The 22,481-nt window shown below is 48.8% G+C and overlaps 1 protein-coding gene across 1 annotated transcript in view; it reads right to left on the minus strand.

The window, feature by feature from the left end:
- Positions 1 to 3,058: 3,058 nt before the first annotated feature.
- Positions 3,059 to 22,481, minus strand: part of LOC138353189 (trichohyalin-like) — a 32,495-nt gene continuing 13,072 nt past the window's right edge. The window contains exons 4-6 of the mRNA XM_069306065.1: positions 12,652 to 12,827; positions 8,396 to 8,584; positions 3,059 to 3,202 (exon numbers count right to left, since the gene is read on the minus strand). Coding sequence (XP_069162166.1) covers positions 3,059 to 3,202; positions 8,396 to 8,584; positions 12,652 to 12,827 — 509 coding nt within the window. The remainder of the gene's footprint in view (positions 3,203 to 8,395; positions 8,585 to 12,651; positions 12,828 to 22,481) is intronic.

A 22,481-nucleotide genomic window follows, 5' to 3' on the forward strand; every position in this document is an offset into this window, starting at 1 on the left:
ATACTCTATCACCATGTGAAGAACTCAACAAGAGATTCCAGCAAGTCTTCACAATAGAACAAGGTGAGGTCACTGTGCTAGGAGAGGGGGCAGTAAACCAGGAGGCCATGGAAGTGTTAGAAATGACCAGAGATGAGGTTAAGAGGCATCTATTGGATCTGGTCTTGAGAAAGGCTGTTGGTCCAGACGGAATCTCACCATGGGTACTAAAAGAGTGTGCAGAAGCACTTTGCTTGCCACTCTCCATAGTGTATAGTAGGTCACTGGAGAGGGGAGACCTACCAGAAATATGGAAGACGGCTAATGTGGTCCCAATATACATAAAGGGTGACAGACAAGAGGCACTGAAGTACAGGCCAGTGTCCTTAACTTGTATACCATGCAAGGTGATGGAGAAGATTGTGAGAAAAACTTAGTAACACATCTGGAGATAAGGGACTTTGTGACTCGCCATCAACATGGGTTCAGGGAGGGTAATCTTGCCTCACTGGTTTAATAGAATTCTACGATCAGGTGACAAAGATTAAGCAAGAAAGAGAAGTATGGGAGGACTGCATTTTCTTAGACTGTCAAAAAGCCTTTGACACAGTACCCCATAAGAGGCTGGTGCATAAGTTGGAGAAACAGTCAAGAATAACTGGTAGGGTGCTCCAGTGGATAAGGGAGTACCTATTACAGGTAGGTGATACCTGGGATATGTACAAGTGTGTAAGGAATAAGAAGCAGATAGTTACAGTGAGGGGTGAGACCTCAGACTGGCGTGAAGTCATCAATTGAGTCCCACAGGGCTCTGTACTCAGACCTATTCTGTTTCTGATATACGTAAATGATCGTCCAGAGGATATAGACTCATTCCTCTCAATGTTTGCTGATGATATCAAAATTATGAGAAGGAATAAGACAGAGGAGGACAGCTTGAGACTTAAACACGACCTGGAAAAACTGAAGAAATGGTCCAACAAATGATTGTTAGTTTAACTCGAACAAATGTAATGAAAATAGGTGTAGGGAGCAGGAGGCCAGATACAAGGTATCATTTGGGAGATGAAATTCTTAAAGAATCAGAGAGAAAGACTTGGGGGTTGATACCACGCTAGACCTGTCCCCTGAAGCCCTTATCAAGGGGCATAACATCAGCGGCATACATCAGGCTGGCCAACATAAGAACGGCCTTTAGAAACTTGTGTAAGGAATCTTTCAGAACCTTGTATTCCACATATGTCAGACCAATCCTGGAGTATGCAGCTCCAAGATGGAATCCATATCACGTCCAGCATAATACTAAACTGGAGTAGGTTCAAAGGTTTGTCACTAGACTAGTACGTGAACTGAGGGGGGGCTACGAGGAGAGACTATAAAAATTAAACCTCACTTCGTTGGAAGACAGAAGAGTTAGGGGGGACATGATCACCACATTCAAGATTCTCAAGGGAATCGATAGGGTAGATAAAGACAGGCTATTTAACACAAGGGGCACACGCACAAGGGGGACACAGGTGGAAACCGAGTGCCCAAATGAGCCACAGAGACATTAGATTTTTGTTATTTTTCAGTGTCAGAGTGGTTAACAAATGGAATGCATTAGGAAGTGATGTGGTGGAGGCTGACTCCATACACAGTTTCAAGAGTAGATATGATAGAGCCCAGTGGACAGCGCTCTAGACCTATGGAACTAGGGACCGGGATTCGATCCCGCAGCCGGCGGAAACAGATTGGTAGAGTTTCCTTCACCCTGATGCTCCCGTTACCTAGCAGTAAATAGGTACCTGGGAGTTAGACAGCTGCTAAGGGCTGCTTCCTGGATATGTATATGTGTGTAAGAGAAATGTATGTAGTAGACATAATAGAAGAAAAATAAATTGGTTAGAATGGCGGGGTCCAAGAACTAATAACTGGACTCTGCAGATACAAATAGTAAATAAATAGTAAATAAATAGTAAATACACCCACACACAGGTGTACTTGGGCCGGGTATCACCCCCACGTGCAAGAGGCAGGTGGAGGAACAGCATGTGAGATATGGGGCAAATATCTCTTAAAAGATTACCATACACTGACTTCCTCTGCTATAGATTCGGTTCTGAAAAAGCTGACAAAATAAATGGAATAATGAGATAGATAAAAGAAGTGGGTTTGTAAGAGAGTAAGAACATCAGTGTTATGTACTCTCACAAATCTAATGTACCTTCTTGGATATAAATCAATCAATCAAAATCAGTCAATCAAAAAGTAGATTCAGATGTATAGAAGATGAATCAGATATATAAAAGAATAATAATCAGATATATAAATGTTTTTAATCTCAATAAAACACAGCGTTGCGTGGACGATATCCAACCTTTCTCTTTCTTCTTGAGTAAAGTTGTAGAAATTATAAACATGGTGAGAGTTATGACAGCAGACGGCCAGTTGTGTGTTGTCTCCCCCATGGCCTGGCTCAGTGGGTACTCAGGGCTGCCCTCCCTTGTTGTCCTGTCTGCTGCTGCTGCCTTCCCTTGTTGTCCTGTCTGCTGCTGCTGCCTTCCCTTGTTGTCCTGTCTGCTGCTGCTGCCTTCCCTTGTTGTCCTGTCTGCTGCTGCTGCCTTCCCTTGTTGTCCTGTCTGCTGCTGCTGCCTTCCCTTGTTGTCCTGTCTGCTGCTGCTGCCTTCCCTTGTTGTCCTGTCTGCTGCTGCTGCCTTCCCTTGTTGTCCTGTCTGCTGCTGCTGCCTTCCCTTGTTGTCCTGTCTGCTGCTGCTGCCTTCCCTTGTTGTCCTGTCTGCTGCTGCTGCCTTCCCTTGTTGTCCTGTCTGCTGCTGCTGCCTTCCCTTGTTGTCCTGTCTGCTGCTACTGCTGCCCTCCAGCTGCTAGTTGAGCGTCATGCCATACCTGAGGGCTTACGGTAGAGGCGCAACGGATCTGATTATTGTGAGGTAAGCCGCTTTGTTGTTGGGACGTGACTGAAGGGAACCCGCGCGGACTACCACAGGCGGGATGGAGGCGTATGGGGCAGGAGCAGCGCTTCGGTATCCTCTCATATACGCCAAGGGTTTGCACACGTCCTGGCGGTGTGACGGTGGTCTTACAGGATGGCTTTTGGGGTAGGGGATGGCTCTTGGTTGTTGACGGGGGCCTTTGGTTGGGGCGGAGAGCCTGTGGCTGTGGCAGGAGGACTTTTTGAGATTGGAGGTGGCTTTTGGCTGTTGCGGGGGACCTCTGAGTAAGACTGGGGATGACTTTTAAAGGGTAAAGAATGGATTTTAGGGTATCGGTGGCTTTAACAGCTGTGGCCACGCACGGTGGCCATAACATCGCTCGAGGCCACGCCCCGCACACACAGCGTTGACGGAATATAATAACAATATGCAGGTCTAGTTTACATGTGCCAGGTCTGGTATGGCTGTGTATGGTGTATCTGGCAGAAGTATCGACCAGTCCTCCTAACACAGCGTCGCATTTTGACGTATACTTTACCGAAGGCTAAAAAGCGTTTTACTATAAAATGGGTAGAGACTCGCGGAATTGACATGCTGTCCCGTTTTCTGTTGTGGGTCCTCTGGTAGGTTAGGATAAGGCCACTTTCGTGCGATAGTTTCTTGGCACTGGGGAACCTTAGGAGGACGGGCTGGAATTACAGCCCTTGCTTCTGGCTGCTCAGAGAAAGGCTACTTGATGCCTCACGCGAGCACTGTGATTAGTTAATTGTGGAATTGTCAGGTCAGACTCCTACATATAACGTTATTTTGCATCGAAATATCTCCTTTTAGAAATCGTCTCATCTCCTTAATGATCTCATAATTTTAAGGCAGTATATTTTGTGGAAATTTTTAAATTTTACCAAATGAACAAAGATAAATGGTTTGCGTAGCTGTCGTGGTGGTTAAAGCAGAGAGAGAAAGTGGGAGGGGAGAGAGCGAGAGCCGCAGGTGGCCTAATAGGGCAGTGTTGGGATGGGACGGGCGGAGGGAGAGAGAAAGAGGGTAATTATTGGCCGTGTTGTCGGGTCTGGTCACCCAGATAAGGGCGATAGTGTTGAGATGTTTCCCTGGTCGGGTGACTGAGATGGGCGGGGGATAACTGCGGCAATTAGCGAGTTGCGTGTCCCTTGTATAGCAGTTGAGGGGCGATCACTGCCCTGTATGGCCCCCGCAGAGACTATGCCTCACAGATCTTCGGTCTTGGCACTGAGGGCCAGGGGACAAGCAGACAGCTTTGACGTCACAGCCAGCAGTGCTGAGAGTAAGGCGACTCTTGTGTTGTGTACACTTTAAAAACCTGCTGTACGCTGCATTTCACCCTCACTAAGGGGAATCCCATGTCCAGGCCTCGTGCCTGATAACATCGCTATGTACTACAGGCCATCCATGGTCCAATAGCGTGATTAGAGATCATTACTGAAGTGCCTAGACCTTTATCACCAGCTGCTCAGACGAATAGTGATGCTGGAGACTTGGCTACGATGAGAGATCAAGAAGGTATGAAAGAGACTGTGATTGACAAGAGTGGAAGGTTCTCAATCGATTTTTTTTATTATTATTATTATTTTCTACCACAGACGTGGCCACACATTTACAATGCTAACCAGCATATATACATTTTCTTCTGTCCTCCATGGACAGGGTTAGAGATGTGTTAAACATATAGTTCAAGGGTTTATTGAACACCAATCGATTGACAGAAGGGAAAGCTCTAAGCCTGCTCATAGGAATCAGAAGTCGTCTACTAGTGTACCCACTTGTGATTATATACACAAATGGTGTTGAGAGTCTTGGGAAATAAATATCTGGAATATAATGTTCTTATGGCGTTTTAATTGCTGTTTAAAATTTGCTCCGCCAGTCTAAAACGTTCATGATCCCGCATGAGAAGTGTCTTCAGCCGACACTTACTTAGGTATGTCTTATGTATACAGCTTTAGAATAGTATACATACATGACATCAAGTGAAGTTAAATTGAAGAATGAAGAATGGTCCAGGACGGACCGAAACGTCGTCGTCCCTTCAACTTCTAGTGTGTGGTCTGGTCAACATACTTCAGCCACGTTATTGTGACTCATCGCCTGCACATCAAGGTGGAGGAGGTGCCTCGTTAAACACCATATTATTTTCTGTAGCCCATAGAAAGACCTGATCTACATCTGATTGGAGGTTCGCCGTGTCCTCTATGTTGCCAACTCTCATGAAAATCCTAGTGTCATCTGCAAAGGATGATACAGTGCTATAGGTTGTGTTCTTGTCTATGTCCGATATGAGGATGAGAAAAAGTACTAGAGCAAGCACAGTACCCTGGGGGACTGAGCTCTTCACGGTTGATGGGCTGGATTTTATTTTGTTGACTATTACACATTGGGTTCTGTTAGTCAGGATATCAACAACACGAGAAGAATTATGTTAATCACACAGCTCCCGGTACAAGGAGGTACCTACGCAAGGTAGGCACCTCATACAGGCAGGTGTGAAGGGTATAATGACTAGACATCAATAATCTGGTGTGCGAGACCCAGTTCCTGCTCACAGAGTTTGCACCTGGAGTGCTCAGGATTGGGAGATTCGTCACCTGTAGCCAGCCACCTGCCACAGGTAACGGTAACCCAACCTGATCCTGGCAACCACTGTGTCGCACGGTCTGATGGACGCTCTGTGCTGGCTTGATGTATATACGCCTCAGCTCTAAACAAATCATATACACAGCCCCGCTCCTGTGCCAGGTAAGTCCACTACGGGCTCACCATAGCCCGTGCTACTTTAGAACTTTTGTTTAAGTAGCTGAATCTAAAACAACAACAAATCATAACTGTTGACCCAATATTGTGGAAGAGTGGTCATGCAGCACCTCGGCCAGGCTGGTATGATCCACGCGCCCTCCATCCCCCCCTTTCCCCGAGGCCTTCTTCCCCACCCTTATTGTTTAATTATATTGTTACGATAACGTAAAAGGGGAGTTTCCCTCCCTCTACTGTGCCTCTATCCATGTAAATGCCAAGGAGGACAGGGCAGGCGTTCCCCGGGACGACAAGACGACCCCTCGCCCGCCGTGTCCCACCGTGGACATAAAGATGTCAGTAGCAGGGGCGGCGGGGGAAGGGCCCGAGCGGGGCTCCCCGTCCCATACTTGACACTTTACATGACAAGTCAGTCAGGGCAATCACCATCCACTGTGGACAGTGTCTGGGGCGGTGGGGGCCCGGGGGGCGCGGACCCAAGAGCCCCCCCCCCCCCCTGAGTGGGGGGGGGGGAAGGAGGGGTCATTTTTCGCTTCAAAAGCATACATTATTTTTATTTTTTATTTGTATTTTTTATTTCATTGTTAGCATTTTAATTTATTTTACGGGACATAGTGCTATTGGAGTTTATTTATATGGAACGGCTTTGATTTGTTATTGTTCTTCTGGGTGAACACGTGAAGTGTTCTACAGGGTGAACACGTGAAGTGTTCTACTGGGTGAACACGTGAAGTGTTCTACTGGGTGAACACGTGAAGTGTTCTGCTGGGTGAACACGTGAAGTGTTCTGCTGGGTGAACACGTGAAGTGTTCTACTGGGGTGAACAACACGTGAAGTGTTCTTCTGGGTGAACACGTGAAGTGTTCTACTGGGGTGAACAACACGTGAAGTGTTCTACTGGGGTGAACAACACGTGACGTGTTCTACTGGGGTGAACAACACGTGACGTGTTCTACTGGGGTGAACAACACGTGAAGTGTTCTACTGGGGTGAACAACACGTGACGTGTTCTACTGGGGTGAACAACACGTGACGTGTTCTACTGGGGTGAACAACACGTGACGTGTTCTACTGGGGTGAACAACACGTGACGTGTTCTACTGGGGTGAACACGTGAAGTGTTCTACTGGGGTGAACACGTGAAGTGTTCTACTGGGGTGAACACGTGAAGTGTTCTACTGGGGTGAACACGTGAAGTGTTCTTCTGGGTGAACACGTGAAGTGTTCTTCTGGGTGAACACGTGAAGTGTTCTTCTGGGTGAACACGTGAAGTGTTCTTCTGGGTGAACACGTGAAGTGTTCTTCTGGGTGAACACGTGAAGTGTTCTTCTGGGTGAACACGTGAAGTGTTCTACTGGGGTGAACAACACGTGAAGTGTTCTACTGGGGTGAACAACACGTGACGTGTTCTACTGGGGTGAACAACACGTGACGTGTTCTACTGGGGTGAACAACACGTGAAGTGTTCTACTGGGGTGAACACGAAGTGTTCTACTGGGGTGAACAACACGCGACGTGTTCTACTGGGGTGAACAACACGTGAAGTGTTCTACTGGGGTGAACAACACGTGACGTGTTCTACTGGGGTGAACAACACGTGAAGTGTTCTACTGGGGTGAACAACACGTGAAGTGTTCTACTGGGGTGAACAACACGTGAAGTGTTCTACTGGGGTGAACAACACGTGAAGTGTTCTACTGGGGTGAACACGTGACGTGTTCTGCTGGGGTGAACACGTGACGTGTTCTGCTGGGGTGAACACGTGACGTGTTCTACTGGGGTGAACACGTGACGTGTTCTACTGGGGTGAACACCTGACGTGTTCTACTCATTGCAGCCCGTTTTCACGAGTGTTTCCAAACGCCAACAGCCACAACCAGAGTCGTTTTAACTTCACATATTAAAGAGTCCTGGTTTAAAAGAGCCGTAAGCACATATTTGTGTGGAGTCATTCGCTCCCAATAGATCAAGAGCCCCTAAGGGGGGAAGAAAGAGGGCTGTGAGGGCATTATCTGGGCGCTCGTCACTCTGGGGTCATTAAGGGCTGTGGAATACTGAGGTGTGTGTGTGTTTAGGGTCGCCCTAGGGCCGGGTATTGAGGCAGGAGTGACACTGGAGGGAGGGGTCAGTTTGCCCTGGGTGTTGGGTGTCAGTTTAAGCGCTGGCTGTCATGTTGGGCTGACTGGGGGCTGTTTGGCCCCCCTGGCCTGACGAGTGGTGGAGGGAAGGGGACGGTGGAGGCAGGTGATGGTGACGGTGGAGGCGAGAGTGACGGTGGAGGCAGGTGGAGGTGAGGGTGACGGTGGAGGCGAGAGTGACGGTGGAGGCAGGTGGAGGTGAGGGTGACGGTGGAGGCAGGTGGAGGTGAGGGTGACGGTGGAGGCAGGTGGAGGTGAGGGTGACGGTGGAGGCAGGTGGAGGTGAGGGTGACGGTGGAGGCAGGTGGAGGTGAGGGTGACGGTGGAGGCAGGTGGAGGTGAGGGTGACGGTGGAGGCGAGAGTGACGGTGGAGGCAGGTGGAGGTGAGGGTGACGGTGGAGGCAAGTGAATTTATGTATAATTTCTTCCCACAAATCACTGTCGACTCCTGTGCTCAGTCAGTGTATGTACCGAGTGGTGACTACCACAGACAATATACCAGCATACAGCTAACATGTTACTACTTTGTGTTGTTATGCCTGGCAGGACCTCTCACGTGCTCCTTGTCCTCCTCTGTCAAGAGGGATTGTTGTCCTTTTTCTCCTGGCTGCTTGAGCCTTGGCTCCGGCGTGCCCTCCGGCGTGCCCTCCGGCGTGCCCTCCGGCGTGCCCTCCGGCGTGCCCTCCGGCGTGCCCTCCGGCGTGCCCTCGGTCGTGCTTCTCAACGCCTGCGACAGCTTGACGACCTGTCGTACGCACAACATATTCCTGAGGTCAAAATACGCACCAGCCAATCCGGATAATCCGCATTGCTCTCTCGCCAAGTCGCTCATAGTTGCCAATGGCTGTTAGTGTATCTTAGATGCCTGGTCCTTACTGTCACTTCTGATTAGTTGATACACTCAACTGTTGTGTGCCAGTAGTTGAATTCTGTTAACCAGATTGATCCAAAATTCAGTTTCAATCAATGGTATTTGAGTTTGTTACAAAACTGACACTGAAATTGATTAATCTAGATTTTCTTGCTCTTGCACTTGATTTGCCAAACTATATATGCAATGATTTTCCTTCCAGGTATTAGAGCACTTGCAAATGAGCATGTAATTTGTTAACATATGGAACAGACGTTAGTACTTACTGGTAACACTGGTCTCATTACAAGGACAATTGTAGCTCTGGGTGTGATGTTAATGATTGTTGCCGGCGGAGGCGGCGTGTTTATTGTGCACCCCATACTCATCCTGTGAGCGGTAGCGCAAAAAAGCATTACAGAGGGCACGAAAGGTCTTTATCAGACCTCATCTTAGATTATTACATAAAACAATTTCATCTATCCTTCACACCTTATAATTATAATGTCAGCTAGTTACAGTGAATGTTCTATATCAAGGGCTATATATTAACATTGTCATTATACATACCTGCTTACCTGGTTGATACCTGGTTGATGGGGTTCTGGGAGTTCTTCTACTCCCCAAGCCCGGCCCGAGGCCAGGCTTGACTTGGGAGAGTTTGGTCCACTAGGCTGTTGCTTGGAGCGGCCCGCAGGCCCACATACCCACCACAGCTCGGTTGGTCCGGCACATTTTTTTAGAAAACAATCTAGTTTTCTCTTGAAAATGTCCACGGTTGTTCCAGCTTACATGGTAGATCTTATCGCTAATACACAATTATTTGAGCAGTGGAGATATTAGTCATAGGGCAGCTGCTGTTTATTATTAGTCTTCTCTGGGTGTGGTGATGTGCAATGCTGGCCTCACCTCACCATACCTTCACCTGCATCGCCTCACACCTCCTCCTTCCTCAAATCACCATCACCTGCTTCACTTGCCTCACCTTCATGTGTCCCTACAATCTTCGCCAATATCAGGAGGTCGCCTCAGCGCTGCCATGGGCGGGCTGACCTGCCACCTCCGCATGACAGACAGGCGAGTAATTATACCAGAAGCGGCCGTCGTTACCCAGTAAGTCCGCGTAGTGGTCTGCTAAATTATTGTGTTTAGCTGTAGTGGCGGCTGAGTTAGGAGGCGAGGCAGTATGCACGGACATGTTCCTCCCTCAGACCTTCTGTCATAATTGATTATAATTGGGATGATTGGCACGCCATGTACGTGTCAGCTGTCAGTGGCGCCCCGTTGCACGCCGCCCGCCTCCCCATCCTGGCGACATCTTTATAGGCTTCTTGTGGGGCATAGCGAGTGTGGGGCTGTGGGCGTGTGCTCTCCCCCAGGGTAAAATGCTCTCTCCTATTCTTATTGACGTTCAAATGCTTACGATCAGCGTGTATAATTCATGCCCCCTGCTACACGCAGCCTTATCTCTCATGCCTCTCTGCCCCAGACCTGTATATTACGCAGTCATGATTCACCAGCATGACTGGTCCTGGGAAGTGGGGGGGGGGATCATTAATCTGGTCTTACACAGAGATTCATGCTGGTATTGGCATGAACACAATGTCGTAAACTCACTTCAGAACAATAACAGATCATTAGTTTCGTGTAAGTGTAAACATCATGTCAAAGTTCGTTTATTTTTGAGAAAGTGTTGTGTGCAACATAGTGTTGAGCGGGTGTGTAAAACATGCCTTAGTCTACGTGACGCTCACTAAAACTGGAGAGATGAGTCTATACCTGCGAGGTGGCACCCAGCGTCTGAGACTTGCCTCTAAGTGTGCCGAAGCCTAATCGAGGACCGGGCCGCGGGGACGTTGAGCCCCGAAATCATCGCAAGTTATCAGCTGTGCGGGCATGTGGCTCTGTTGGCACTAATTCCTGCAGGGTTCTCCTCGTGGACGAGCGCCAACAACCCAGGCTACCTGGGGGGGGGGGAGTCTTGACCCTCTGCGTCGTTCACTAGCTAACTGAAATTGAATTGAAATTGAAATAAGTTTATGAGGTATAAATACCAACAAAGGGATGAGGTAGGTGAAGTTATTCGCACCCCCATTTTTTTTTTTTTTTAGATATATACAAGAGTTGTTACATTCTTGTAGAGCCACTAGTACGCGTAGCTTTTCGGGCAGGTCCCTGGAATACGATCCCCGCCGCGAAGAATCTTTGTTACAACCAAGTACACATTTTACTGTTGAGTTAAACAGAGGCTACAGTTAAGGAATTGCGCCCAGTAAATCCTCCCCGGCCAGGATACGAACCCATGATGACTTGGTACACAGACCATTTGCAATAGACATTCAGGCAATTAAACAAAGATTACAATCTTGGTGAAAAAAATCTTATCTCTCTCCAGAATATGATCAATGTTTCCGTTGTGACATCCGGGCTATTTGTTCAGGAACAGTCCTTGTCTCAGTGTTTCTATATACATTAATCAACGGGCAATCGAGAACATAATGGGTGAGGTTGTGAGACCTTAAGATAACACATAGTTTCAGCACCATCCTCCTGTTTCGGTAGTACTTATAGTAACGATGAGAACCATAGTATATATACCAACGTATAACGAAATTAGAACGTTGAAATCTGAACTATTGAGTTGGACAAACCGGAAAACTATTATTTTACTTGTGTTGCTTTGACAAACTAAACTAGCCTATCCTAACCTCCCTAGGCCTAATACACGATATGTGAGGCCTAATATATTACATATGTGTGCTATACTAGGCCTAGGAATATTTAAGTTTGTGTTTTAGCTTCATTTATCTTAAAAGAATTCCTTACTAGCCAGTAGATTACTATCTAAACGCTAAGAACGTACGAATCCTGACTATTAACGATCGTGACAATAGGTACTATCTAAACAAGAGGACGGGTTGTATAGTTTACACTTCGTTTCATTCTCATTAACACCTATTCCATATTCACTGTAATATTTGTACCCAAGTCTGAGCCGCATGTGTACAGAGTCACTCCGAGCATTTCTCCTTTTACCATAAGTGAAATGGGTGTTTTAACTCGCAAACATGTAGTGTTGCCTGGTTTGGCTTCCCTCATACATTATACTTGCCACTTCTAACCACTTGGGCTGGACGGTAGAGCGACGGTCTCGCTTCGTGCAGGTCCTCGTTCAATCCCTGACCGTCCACAAGTGGTTGGGTACCATTCCTTCCCCCCCGTCCCATCCCAAATCCTTACTCCTGACCCCTTCCAAGTGCTATATAGTCGTAATGGCTTGGTGGTTTTTCCCTTGATAATTCCCTTCCCTTCTCCTCGCCACTTCTGCCTGTATATTTCTGATTTTGCTTGTTAAAACAAACAGTGTCAGGCGAAGAGTCACAATAACGTGGCTGAAGAATGTTGACCAGACCACACACTAGAAGGTGAAGGGACGACGACGTTTCGGTCCGTCCTGGACCATTCACAAGTCAATTGTGAGAATGTGCAATCGACTTGAGAATGGTCCAGGACGGACCAAAACGTCATCGTCCCTTCACCTTCTAGTGTGTGGTCTGGTCAGCATTCAGTGTCAAATTGTGGTTTTGATGTGGCACGTTTGACCAGGTGATCCGCCACCTCGTTGAACACTATTCCAACATGGGATGGAATCCACATGAATTTTACTTTGTGACCTTTCAGCTGTCATTTATTCTTTTTTTACAATCCTCGGCTATGGACATGAAGATTGGATTTTGACTGTTTAAGGAATCGAGTTCTCCTCGACTATCGACAAATACAAAAACATATTTTTCGTCTTGACGTACTTCCTCCAAACACGCCAGAATGGCCTGCAGTTCAGCTTGTGTGGATGATATATAATTACTAAGTCGAAGTACAATTTTCCTGTCCACAGTTCCAAACTCAGTATATTACCTTGTTAGGACACCACACCCTGCCAGTAGCTACCTGGGTATGCATACCTGTTCCTGTTTGCGAGAGATGAGCTTCAGTTCTTGGCTACCACCTTTCCCGCCTTCGTCTTGTGCAAGAACTCGGATTTTCTTGCGCTGTGTCACATGTTCAGTATTAGAAAACTTAAGGAACGCTTCCGTCACACTAATGAGTGTTACCAGTCTCTGTCTTGGGCCCTCTCCTTCTGTTGGCAACGGTGCTAAGCAGTCTGTCGTTCTTCACCTGTAACGTCTTGTTCTCGTATGTAAGGGACATGATGAGCCCTACCACTCGTGTCCTTTCTCTCTCTCCTCTCTGTCTCTGTCTCTCTTCTCTCCTCTCATTCCTCACACCCCTTCCCTCCCGCCCCTATCATTCTGACCCTTTACTTCCCTCCTGACATATGAAGATGTATTCCTTCTGAAGATGTATTAATATACGAAAGTACTTAAGGAAATTCCTATTTCAGTTCTACCTCCGTGGTCTGACACTGTCACATTTTCATCACGTGTTAATTTTCGTGATTTACACACACACACACACACACACACACACACACACACACACACACACACACACACAGGAATTCTTCAGGAGTCAGAGAAGGAAAAAGACTTGGGGGTTGATATCACGCCAGACCTGTCTCCTGCAGCCCATATCAAGAGGATAACATCAGCGGCATATGCCAGGCTGGCCAACATACGAACGGCATTCAGAAACTTGTGTAAAGAATCATTCAGAACTTTGTATACCACATATGTCAGGCCAATCCTGGAGTATGCAGCCCCAGCATGGAGTCCATATCTAGTCAAGGATAAGACTAAACTGGAAAAGGTTCAAAGGTTTGCCACCAGACTAGTACCCGAGCTGAGAGGTATGAGCTACGAGGAGAGACTACGGGAATTAAACCTCACTTCGCTGGAAGACAGAAGAGTTAGGGGGGACATGATCACCACATTCAAGATTCTGAAGGGGATTGATAGGGTAGATAAAGACAGTCTATTTAACACAAGGGGAACACGCACAAGGGGACACAGGTGGAAACTGAGTGCCCAAATGAGCCACAGAGATATTAGAAAGAACTTTTTTTAGTGTCAGAGTGGTTGACAAATGGAATGCATTAGGAAGTGATGTGGTGGAGGCTGACTCCATACACAGTTTCAAGTGTAGATATGACACAGCCCAGTAGGCTCAGGAATCTGTACACCTGTTGATTGACGGTTGAGAGGCGGGACCAAAGAGCCAGAGCTCAACCCCCGCAAACACAACTAGGTGAGTACAACTAGGTGAGTACACACACACACACGTGTGTGTGTGTGTGTGTACTGACACTCTGGAGGTAGCTTGTGGACGGGTATGGTGGAAGAATGACAAAAATACATGTTACAGGCAAAGTATAAAAATTATATTTATTATTTGTGAAGACATAGGTGTAATTTGCTTTACACAATAGTAAGACAATTATAGTTTTAAGTCCAGTTAATATATTCGAAGATTCGTCATGGGGGATCACTTCAGCACTATGTCATGTGGCACTCATTTCATTTATACCAACCCCGACGTTGCCATGCTGGATACATACTCAGCAGCAATTACTACTAAAAATTGGACGAGGTTATCTTGAGTTGATTTCGGGGCTTAGTGTCCCCGCGGCCCGGTCCTCGACCAGGCCTCCACCCCCAGGAAGCAGCCCGTGACAGCTGACTAACACCCAGGTACCTATTTTACTGCTAGGTAACAGGAGCATCGGGGTGAAAGAAACTCTGCCCATTGTTTCTCGCCGGCGCCCGGGATCGAACCCGGGACCACAGGATCACGCGTCCAGTGTTCTATCTGCTCAGCCACCGGCTCCTCCTACCTACCTACAGCGTCTGCATAGTACTACAAGTTTACTGTACAAGTTAACAGTTAACTGTTTAGTACTGTACTGTTAATATGTGACGTGTTTTGTTACCTTCAGGTCGCATATATTTGTTACTTGAGGTCACACTGTACACATTGTGATGCTTGCACAGAGCCCGAGCAGCCTCGTCATGTAAGCAACAAAACACGATAGTCTATCCCCTATCCCTTGCCATCTAATATACCACAGTCGTCCTCGAAATAGCTTTCTCCCTTCAGCTTCTCTAGTTCACCTTACCCACCTGTGTTTCTCCTCCGGACCCATGTCCTGCCCTCTCCCTGCGTCTCTCACTCACCTCCCTGCGTCTCTCACTCACCTCCCTGCGTCTCTCACTCACCTCCCTGCGTCTCTCACTCACCTCCCTGCGTCTCTCACTCACCTCCCTGCGTCTCTCACTCACCTCCCTGCGTCTCTCACTCGCCTCCCTGCGTCTCTCACTCGCCTCCCTGCGTCTCTCACTCGCCTCCCTGCGTCTCTCATTCACCTCCCTGCGTCTCTCACTCACCTCCCTGCGTCTCTCTCCCTCCCTCGGCTCTCCACTTGTGCCCTCCTTTCCATAACCGCCTTTACCCTACCCCCCCCCCCCCGGCCGCACACCCCTGTCTGCTACATACCTGCCCCATACCTTGCCCCCGGCCCCATACCTTGCCCCCGGCCCCATACCTTGCCCCCGGCCCCATACCCACCTCTGGCCATAAAACGTGTCTGGAGTATCACCGTGGGCGAGCACAAGCAGAGGGGCGTGAAGATGGGTGACCTGATCGCCCACCGCACGTGACAGTATTCTTGTTCAAAGCGCATACTTCCCTATGGGGATCTCCATATAAGTGTACTCTCCTAGATGTGCTTTCGGGGGTTGAGCTTTGGCTCTTTGGTCCCGCCTCTCAACCGTCAATCAACTGGTGTACAGATTCCTGAGCCTACTGGGCTCTATCATATCTACATTTGAAATTGTGTATGGAGTTAGCTTCCACCACATCACTTCCTAATGCATTACATAATGCATTAGTGTGTGTCCGTGTGTGACAGACGTGACGGAACCCGTCCATGTGTGTACCTGTCAGTCTCTGCCACCCCCCCCCCTCCCTCCCTCTCCCCAATACCCCCCTCCCCCTACACGCCGCCACAGTATTGCCAGCCTGGGCCACACAGGTCAGTTATCAGAGATCTGCGGGTCCAGCGGTGAGTCAAGGCCGCGCCGTCAAGAGCGGCCAGGGATCCCGCGGCGGGTACTCCACCTCGGGCCCCTTCTCACCCTCCCCGCGTTTGTCGGTGGTGGCTGAGGGGTCTGCGGCTCGCGGGGCTGTGGTCACACCCTCACCAGGAATGCAGGAAATAGGCTTTAGGCGCAGTATATACTAGCAAGCGCTGTCTTGGAATCCAACATTCTACTTGTAACTCATTTGTATGTATGTACTTGGTCCTAAATGAACTGTTATTTTTATTAATTAGATTACATAGAAGGGTTACATAGATTGTAACCCCATAGATTGTTACGGTTTTTCAACATCTTCTTAGCGAGTAAAATGCCGAAACAACTGTGGACATCTTTAAGAGAAAACTGGATTGTTTTCAGACGAGGAGTTACAATAACGTGGCTGAAATATGTTGATCAAACCACACACTAGAAAGTGAACGGACGACGACGTTTCGGTCCGTCCTGGACTATTCTCAAGTCGATTGTGAGAGTCGACCATCCACAATGGACTTGAGAATGGTCCAGGACGGACGGAAACGTCGTCGTCCCTTCACTTTCTAGTGTGTGGTTTGGTCAACCAGCCTGGGGCGCAGTGTAAGAGTATCTTAGACAGCCACACTGAATAAAATAATTGCCAAAGCTGCAGGTACCTCACGCCTGCAGGGTGCGAAGCGTCCAGTGACTGAGCATTCAATAATGTTGTGTGAGAGCACACTACTCTCTCTCTCTCTTTCTCTCTCTCTCTCCTCCCCCTTCTCTTACATGCCTGTAACCACCTGCCACAGTCGACAGTAACCATCTGCCACAGTCGACAGTAACCATCTGCCACAGTCGACAGTAACCATCTGCCACAGTCGACAGTAACCACCTGCCACAGTCGACAGTAACCATCTGCCACAGTCAACAGTAACCACCTGCCACAGTCGACAGTAACCATCTGCCACAGTCGACAGTAACCATCTGCCACAGTCGACAGTAACCACCTGCCACAGTCAACAGTAACCATCTGCCACAGTCGACAGTAACCATCTGCCACAGTCGACAGTAACCATCTGCCACAGTCAACAGTAACCATCTGCCACAGTCGACAGTAACCATCTGCCACAGTCGACAGTAACCACCTGCCACAGTCAACGGTAACTAGTCATAATTAAGAAGGACATGAGAGTTAAGGAAACTGCAAAAGGCCTATTCGAGACAGCTTCTATACGGCCTATCCGAAGCAGCTCTTCTTTACAGTATCTCTCTCTCATCACTGACGATCTGATGAGCGAGGGCTGTGACGATCTCTGTCAGGAACTCGTTGGTGCGGGACTGGGACGTCCACCTCCTGGGGCTCGGGCGGCCCAGGCTCTGCCTCAGGAGGCTGGGGTCGTTCTTGCCCTTGCTGAGGTGGTTCTTCTCCGGCCCCGACCACGGTGGTCTCCGGGGTTGGAGTCCCTGTGCCTTCTTTTATTAACCTCGAGGTCAACTCCGGAGCTGGAGTTCCCTGGGGGCAGTTCGTTGTTACCTTCAACCTCGTTCTGACAGTTCCTGCGTCGACGCTGGAACCAATCGTATTGGCGTTTGCATTTTCATTGAAGACTTTCAGCGCTGTAGAGAGTAGGGACTTGCTGCATGGGTAACAGCTTCTCCGTGTCAACCTACCCTGGCTTTGCTCCCTGGAGAGGCCACTCCAGATCGACAAACAGAGCGCAACTCCATAGTCTCCTGAGACTGATGGATGCCTACTATCCAACCAGATTCATTCATATACATGTTTAACCTACGCCAGGGGTCTGATTCACGAAGCAGTTACGCAAGTACTTACGAGCGTGTACATCTTTCCTCAATCTTTGACGGCTTTGATTACATTTATAAAACAGTTTAAAAGCATGAAAACTTCCCAATCAACTGTTGTTATTGTTATGAACAGCCTCCTGGTACTTCGGAGCTCATTGTTTAATAATTGTAAACAAAGCCGCCAAAGATTGAGAAAAGATGTTTAGGTTCGTAAGTGCTTGCGTAACGGCTTTGTGAATCTGGCCCCAGTTCTACATCAGTTGTACATAGTTCCTCCCACATGAGCACTACCGTCCCCCCGTGTTGGTCAGCTCGCCTCTTGACGTGTGTTTAGGGCGGCTCAGGTGTTTGAAAATTGCTTTTTAAATTTAAATAAATAGAACAGTCCAAATTAATTCCGAGCTCGAGTACGTCATGTGGACGTTTATAGAGAGGGTGAAGGTTTTGTCTTGCGGCCACCTCTCTACAGCGGTCACAGAGGGGGGCTGACGGCTGAGTGGAGAGCGCTCGGGATTCGAAGTCCTAGGGCCCGGGATCGAGCCCCGTCGGAGGCAGCAACAAATGGGCAGAGTTTCTTTCACCCTAATGCACCTGTTCAGCTAGCAGTAAATAGGTACCTGGGAGTTAGACCGCTGCTACGGGCTGCTTCTTGGGGGTGTGTATGGAAAAAAAAAATAGTAGATTGACAGTCGAGAGGCGGGCCCAAAGAGACAGAGCTCAATCCCCGCAAGTACAACTAGGTGAGTACAGAGGTGTTTCAGGAGGCTTCAACGACCACAGAGACAGTTACAGTCTTAGAGGTTCCCTCCTTGGTCCCCCCCCCCCCCCCGGCCTCAAAGTCTCTAAACCCCCAGAATACAACATTCCCTCCCCACCCCCACCCCCCACCCCCCAGCCACCACCCCCGCCGCCCACCCCCGCCCCCCTGGAGCCAAACTCTCACCCCGCCCCGTTAATGTTTGCTCCCACAATACTTGATGTTAGAATTAATTTAGTGACCTTAAGACTTCAGCTGTAGAGTGTTTATATTGGCTCTCTGTGGCCTCCCTCTCTGAAGTAGTTCCTCCACCCTAGCACCCCTCCACCCGGCACCCCTCCACCCTAGCTCCCCTCCACCCTAGCTCCCCTCCTCCCTAGCTCCCCTCCACCCTAGCTCCCCTCCACCCTAGCTCCCCTCCACGCTAGCACCCCTCCACCCTAGCACCCCTCCACCCTAGCACCCCTCCACCCGGCACCCCTCCACCCGGCACCCCTCCACCCTAGCACCCCTCCACCCAGCACCCCTCCACCCAGCACCCCTCCACCCTAGCTCCCCTCCTCCCTAGCTCCCCTCCACCCGGCTCCCCTCCACGCTAGCACCCCTCCACGCTAGCACCCCTCCACCCTAGCACCCCTCCACCCTAGCACCCCTCCACCCTAGCACCCCTCCACCCTAGCACCCCCTTCCCCCAAGCACCCCCTCCACCCTAGCACCCCCTCCACCCTAGCACCCCCTCCACCCCAGCACCCCTCCACCCTAGCACCCTAGATGTTAATAATATGTTTAAGGTAACTACTCACCGGAGATCTTTATGCTATAAGATTGCATTCATTTTCATCAATTTGTCTAGCAGATAAGGAACATGTGTATAATCTGTACCTTCACTTAACTGCCTGAACCTACAGGCACCGTAACTGTCACTGTCACGATACTGTCCAAGCCTGAGTGGAAGGGCCTGACAGCTGAGTGGACAGCGCTTCGGATTCGTAGTTCTGAGGTTACGGGTTCGATCCACGGTCGAACCCGTAACAGCATGTCAAGGATTTGGGAATAATGATGTCCGGCGATCTAACGTTTAGGGAGCATAACCAAGCAGATATCGCGTCAGCCTGAAAAATGATCGGATGGATTACGAGAACATTCAAATCCAGGGATCCCATCACAATGGTTGTACTCTTCAAGCCACTTGTGTTGTCCCGTCTTGAGTACTGCTCAGTACTCACTTCCCCCTTCAGAGCAGGAGAGATTGCTGAAATAGAAGGAGTACAGAGAACATATACGGCACGCATAGACGAGATAAAACCCATAAATTATTGGGATCGTCTCAAAGCTCTCCAATTCTACTATCTAGAAAGGAGACGAGAGAGATATCAAATAATATACACGTGGAAAATACTGGAGGACCAAGTTCCAAATCTGCACAGTAAAATAACAACATACTGGAGTGAACGATATGGAAGAAAATGCAAGATTGAACCAGTGAAGAGCAGAGGTACCATAGGCACAATCAGAGAGCACTGTATAAACATTAGAGGTCCACGGTTGTTCAACGTCCTCCCAGAGACTATAAGAAATATTGCCGGAACAACCGTGGACATCAAGAGAAAACTGGACTGTTTTCTAAGAGAAGTGCCGGACCAACCGGGCTGTGGGTATGTGGGCCTGCGGGCCGCTCCAAGGAACAGCCTGGTGGACCAAACTCTCACAAGTCAAGCCTGGCCTCGGGCCGGGCTTGGGGAGTAGAAGAACTCCCAGAACCCCATTAACCAGGTATCAACCAAGGATCAACCCCCGCAAGCACAACTAGGTGTGTACAGGAAGGACAATCACCTTCCGGGCCTCACCTTGCCTGATTGGGTTGGGAATATTGTGCTGAACGTCCAGTTTCTAAGTTCAGGCTTCTTATTAGGTGATGTAGGATAACAGCAGCCCTCTCTTCCAGCGGTGGGACGGGGCTGCAACCCTCTCTTCCAGCGGTGGGACGGGGCTGCAACCCGTCTCTCTTCCAGCGGTGGGACGGGGCTGCAACCCTCTCTTCCAGCGGTGGGACGGGGCTGCAACCCTCTCTTCCAGCGGTGGGACGGGGCTGCAACCCGTCTCTCTTCCAGCGGTGGGACGGGGCTGCACCCCTCTCTCTTCCAGCGGTGGGACGGGGCTGCACCCCTCTCTTCCAGCGAGATCATTAACGGTCGTCCGTCGGTAGAGGAGTTATAATGAGTAAAGTTTTATAAATAATAAGCTTGGGTGCTTGGAGTCGGTACTGGCATCATTACGGTGCATACAGATTACACAATAGTCTGACTGTTCGCTCCTCTGCTGCAGTGTTGCGTTGGGCGAGGCTTGTGTTCCTCCGTTAGTGAGAAGTTATCGGCGTGGCCTTTTTGTTCCGCTGCTTATGTTGTTGGATAAGAAACAGCTCCGGTTATGATAACCTGTGACGCATCTAGCAAGTTTATGCTGGAGCAGAGATTGTTACAGCCGTCTTTAAGCCGGGATTATAATTTAACGGTTTAAGAACGGCTTCTCTGATTAGTATAGTGAACCATGAATGGCGACACACATCTTGGTTCATCCAAGGAGAGACAATAGCCAGTCTCCACCGCTGGGATGGTCTTGCCTCAACAGCTATCCCGGCGGTCGTTGAAATGGACGCTCTTCCGTTTCCTTGACCATTTGCCAGCCGATCATTTGCATAATATAGCGTCGCTGTCCTGTTTATCTTGGCTAATTGAAACTATGCTCACTCTCCATATATTACCATAACACAACCAGGGCATCTCCTGGCGGTGGAGGCTGTTGATCTGCTGGTCTTAATTCCCGTGACTGGCTTATCCTGCGGACTGTTCTAAGTAACAGCCTGTTGGACCAAGCTCTCATAAGTCAAGCCTAGCCTCGGGCCGGGCTTGGGGAGTAGAACAACTCCCAGAACCCCATCAACCAGGTATTCTGCTGCCGCTTTGTCGCCTTTTTCTCTCTCTCTCGTATGGAAGAGCTCTTGAAATTTGGTTCGTGTTGGTTTACTGTGTGTTTCTCCCATTAAGCTCTGCAATCTCTTCAGCAAAAGTGTAGAAAGCTGGAGGATTACAGACTCCCATCACTAAGCTTACGAAGCTCTTTTTATGACACTATTTGTATTTCTTCCTGACGCGTCACAAGTCCAAGTTTACACAGAGGATTAAACTCTCTGAGAAAGGTTAAAGCTTCAAGCATTGCTACAAGAGAAGAGTTGGAAGAGATTATTGACGCTTCATATTTTATCGGTTGTTTAGTCCTTTTTTGGGAGTGAACGAGGTGATTCCGGAGAGGTAACGCAGGCTGGTGAGGGGCAGCGGCGGCGGCGGCGGCGCCCTTAGTGAACCTTTTAGTCGAGCTGGGCGGGGCACCACTTGTGCTGCCGATGTAGTGAGTGAGGTGCAGCTGCCGCGCCTCGTGCCTTACCTCCTCCCTTCCTGCTGCTCCCCGGCTGTTGCCAGGTGCGGGGGGGGGGGGGGGGAGGTGCAGCTGCCTGAGGGAACCTGGATGATCCTACCGAAATCAAAACATGAGACCGTCTTAGAAAGCTATTGGTGTGCGGTCCATTCGCGGTCATAGGAACGCCCCTAATTTCTCAGATGAACAGTGACGCTTATGGTTGGGTGTTGTTGTTTGTTGGGATCGAACTGTTGACAACCCAACACATTTAATTTAGGTTTATTCTGAATGTTTATCCTAATGCTTCGTTGTACTACAACGGGGTACATGAATCTGAACAGGTGTCAGCCTCAGCCGGACCTGTTGTCAGGTGCGACACACTTTGTGCTGAGGTCTGACAAAGGACAAGAAAATAAGATGGTATAAAACTTCATCATGGATATATTGTGATATATCTCTAATCACCTTATATACAATATTTTACATGTATATATATATTTATGTGTGCATTGTACACAAGTACAGTTAAATATATAGTGAGAGAGAGATACTACGACCATGCTACGGACGTCTCTGGTCCGATTGATCTTCCCACTTATAAATCATCTACTTTCCTGCAATTTGTACCGCTATCAGGAAAATCAGCGCGTTACCTCCACGCCGACCTCTAAATCTCAAAGCTGTTATCTTCCATAACTTTCAGGAACGTCGACCATGCCTCGAGGTCCTCTTCCTTCATGCGGGTGAAGCACACTAACAGTTGGGTCCGTTGGTCACACATCCAAACGCGACGACAGCCTGTTGA

Source organism: Procambarus clarkii, chromosome 56, assembly GCF_040958095.1.
Source record: "Procambarus clarkii isolate CNS0578487 chromosome 56, FALCON_Pclarkii_2.0, whole genome shotgun sequence".
In the NCBI taxonomy this organism is placed as follows: domain Eukaryota; kingdom Metazoa; phylum Arthropoda; class Malacostraca; order Decapoda; family Cambaridae; genus Procambarus; species Procambarus clarkii.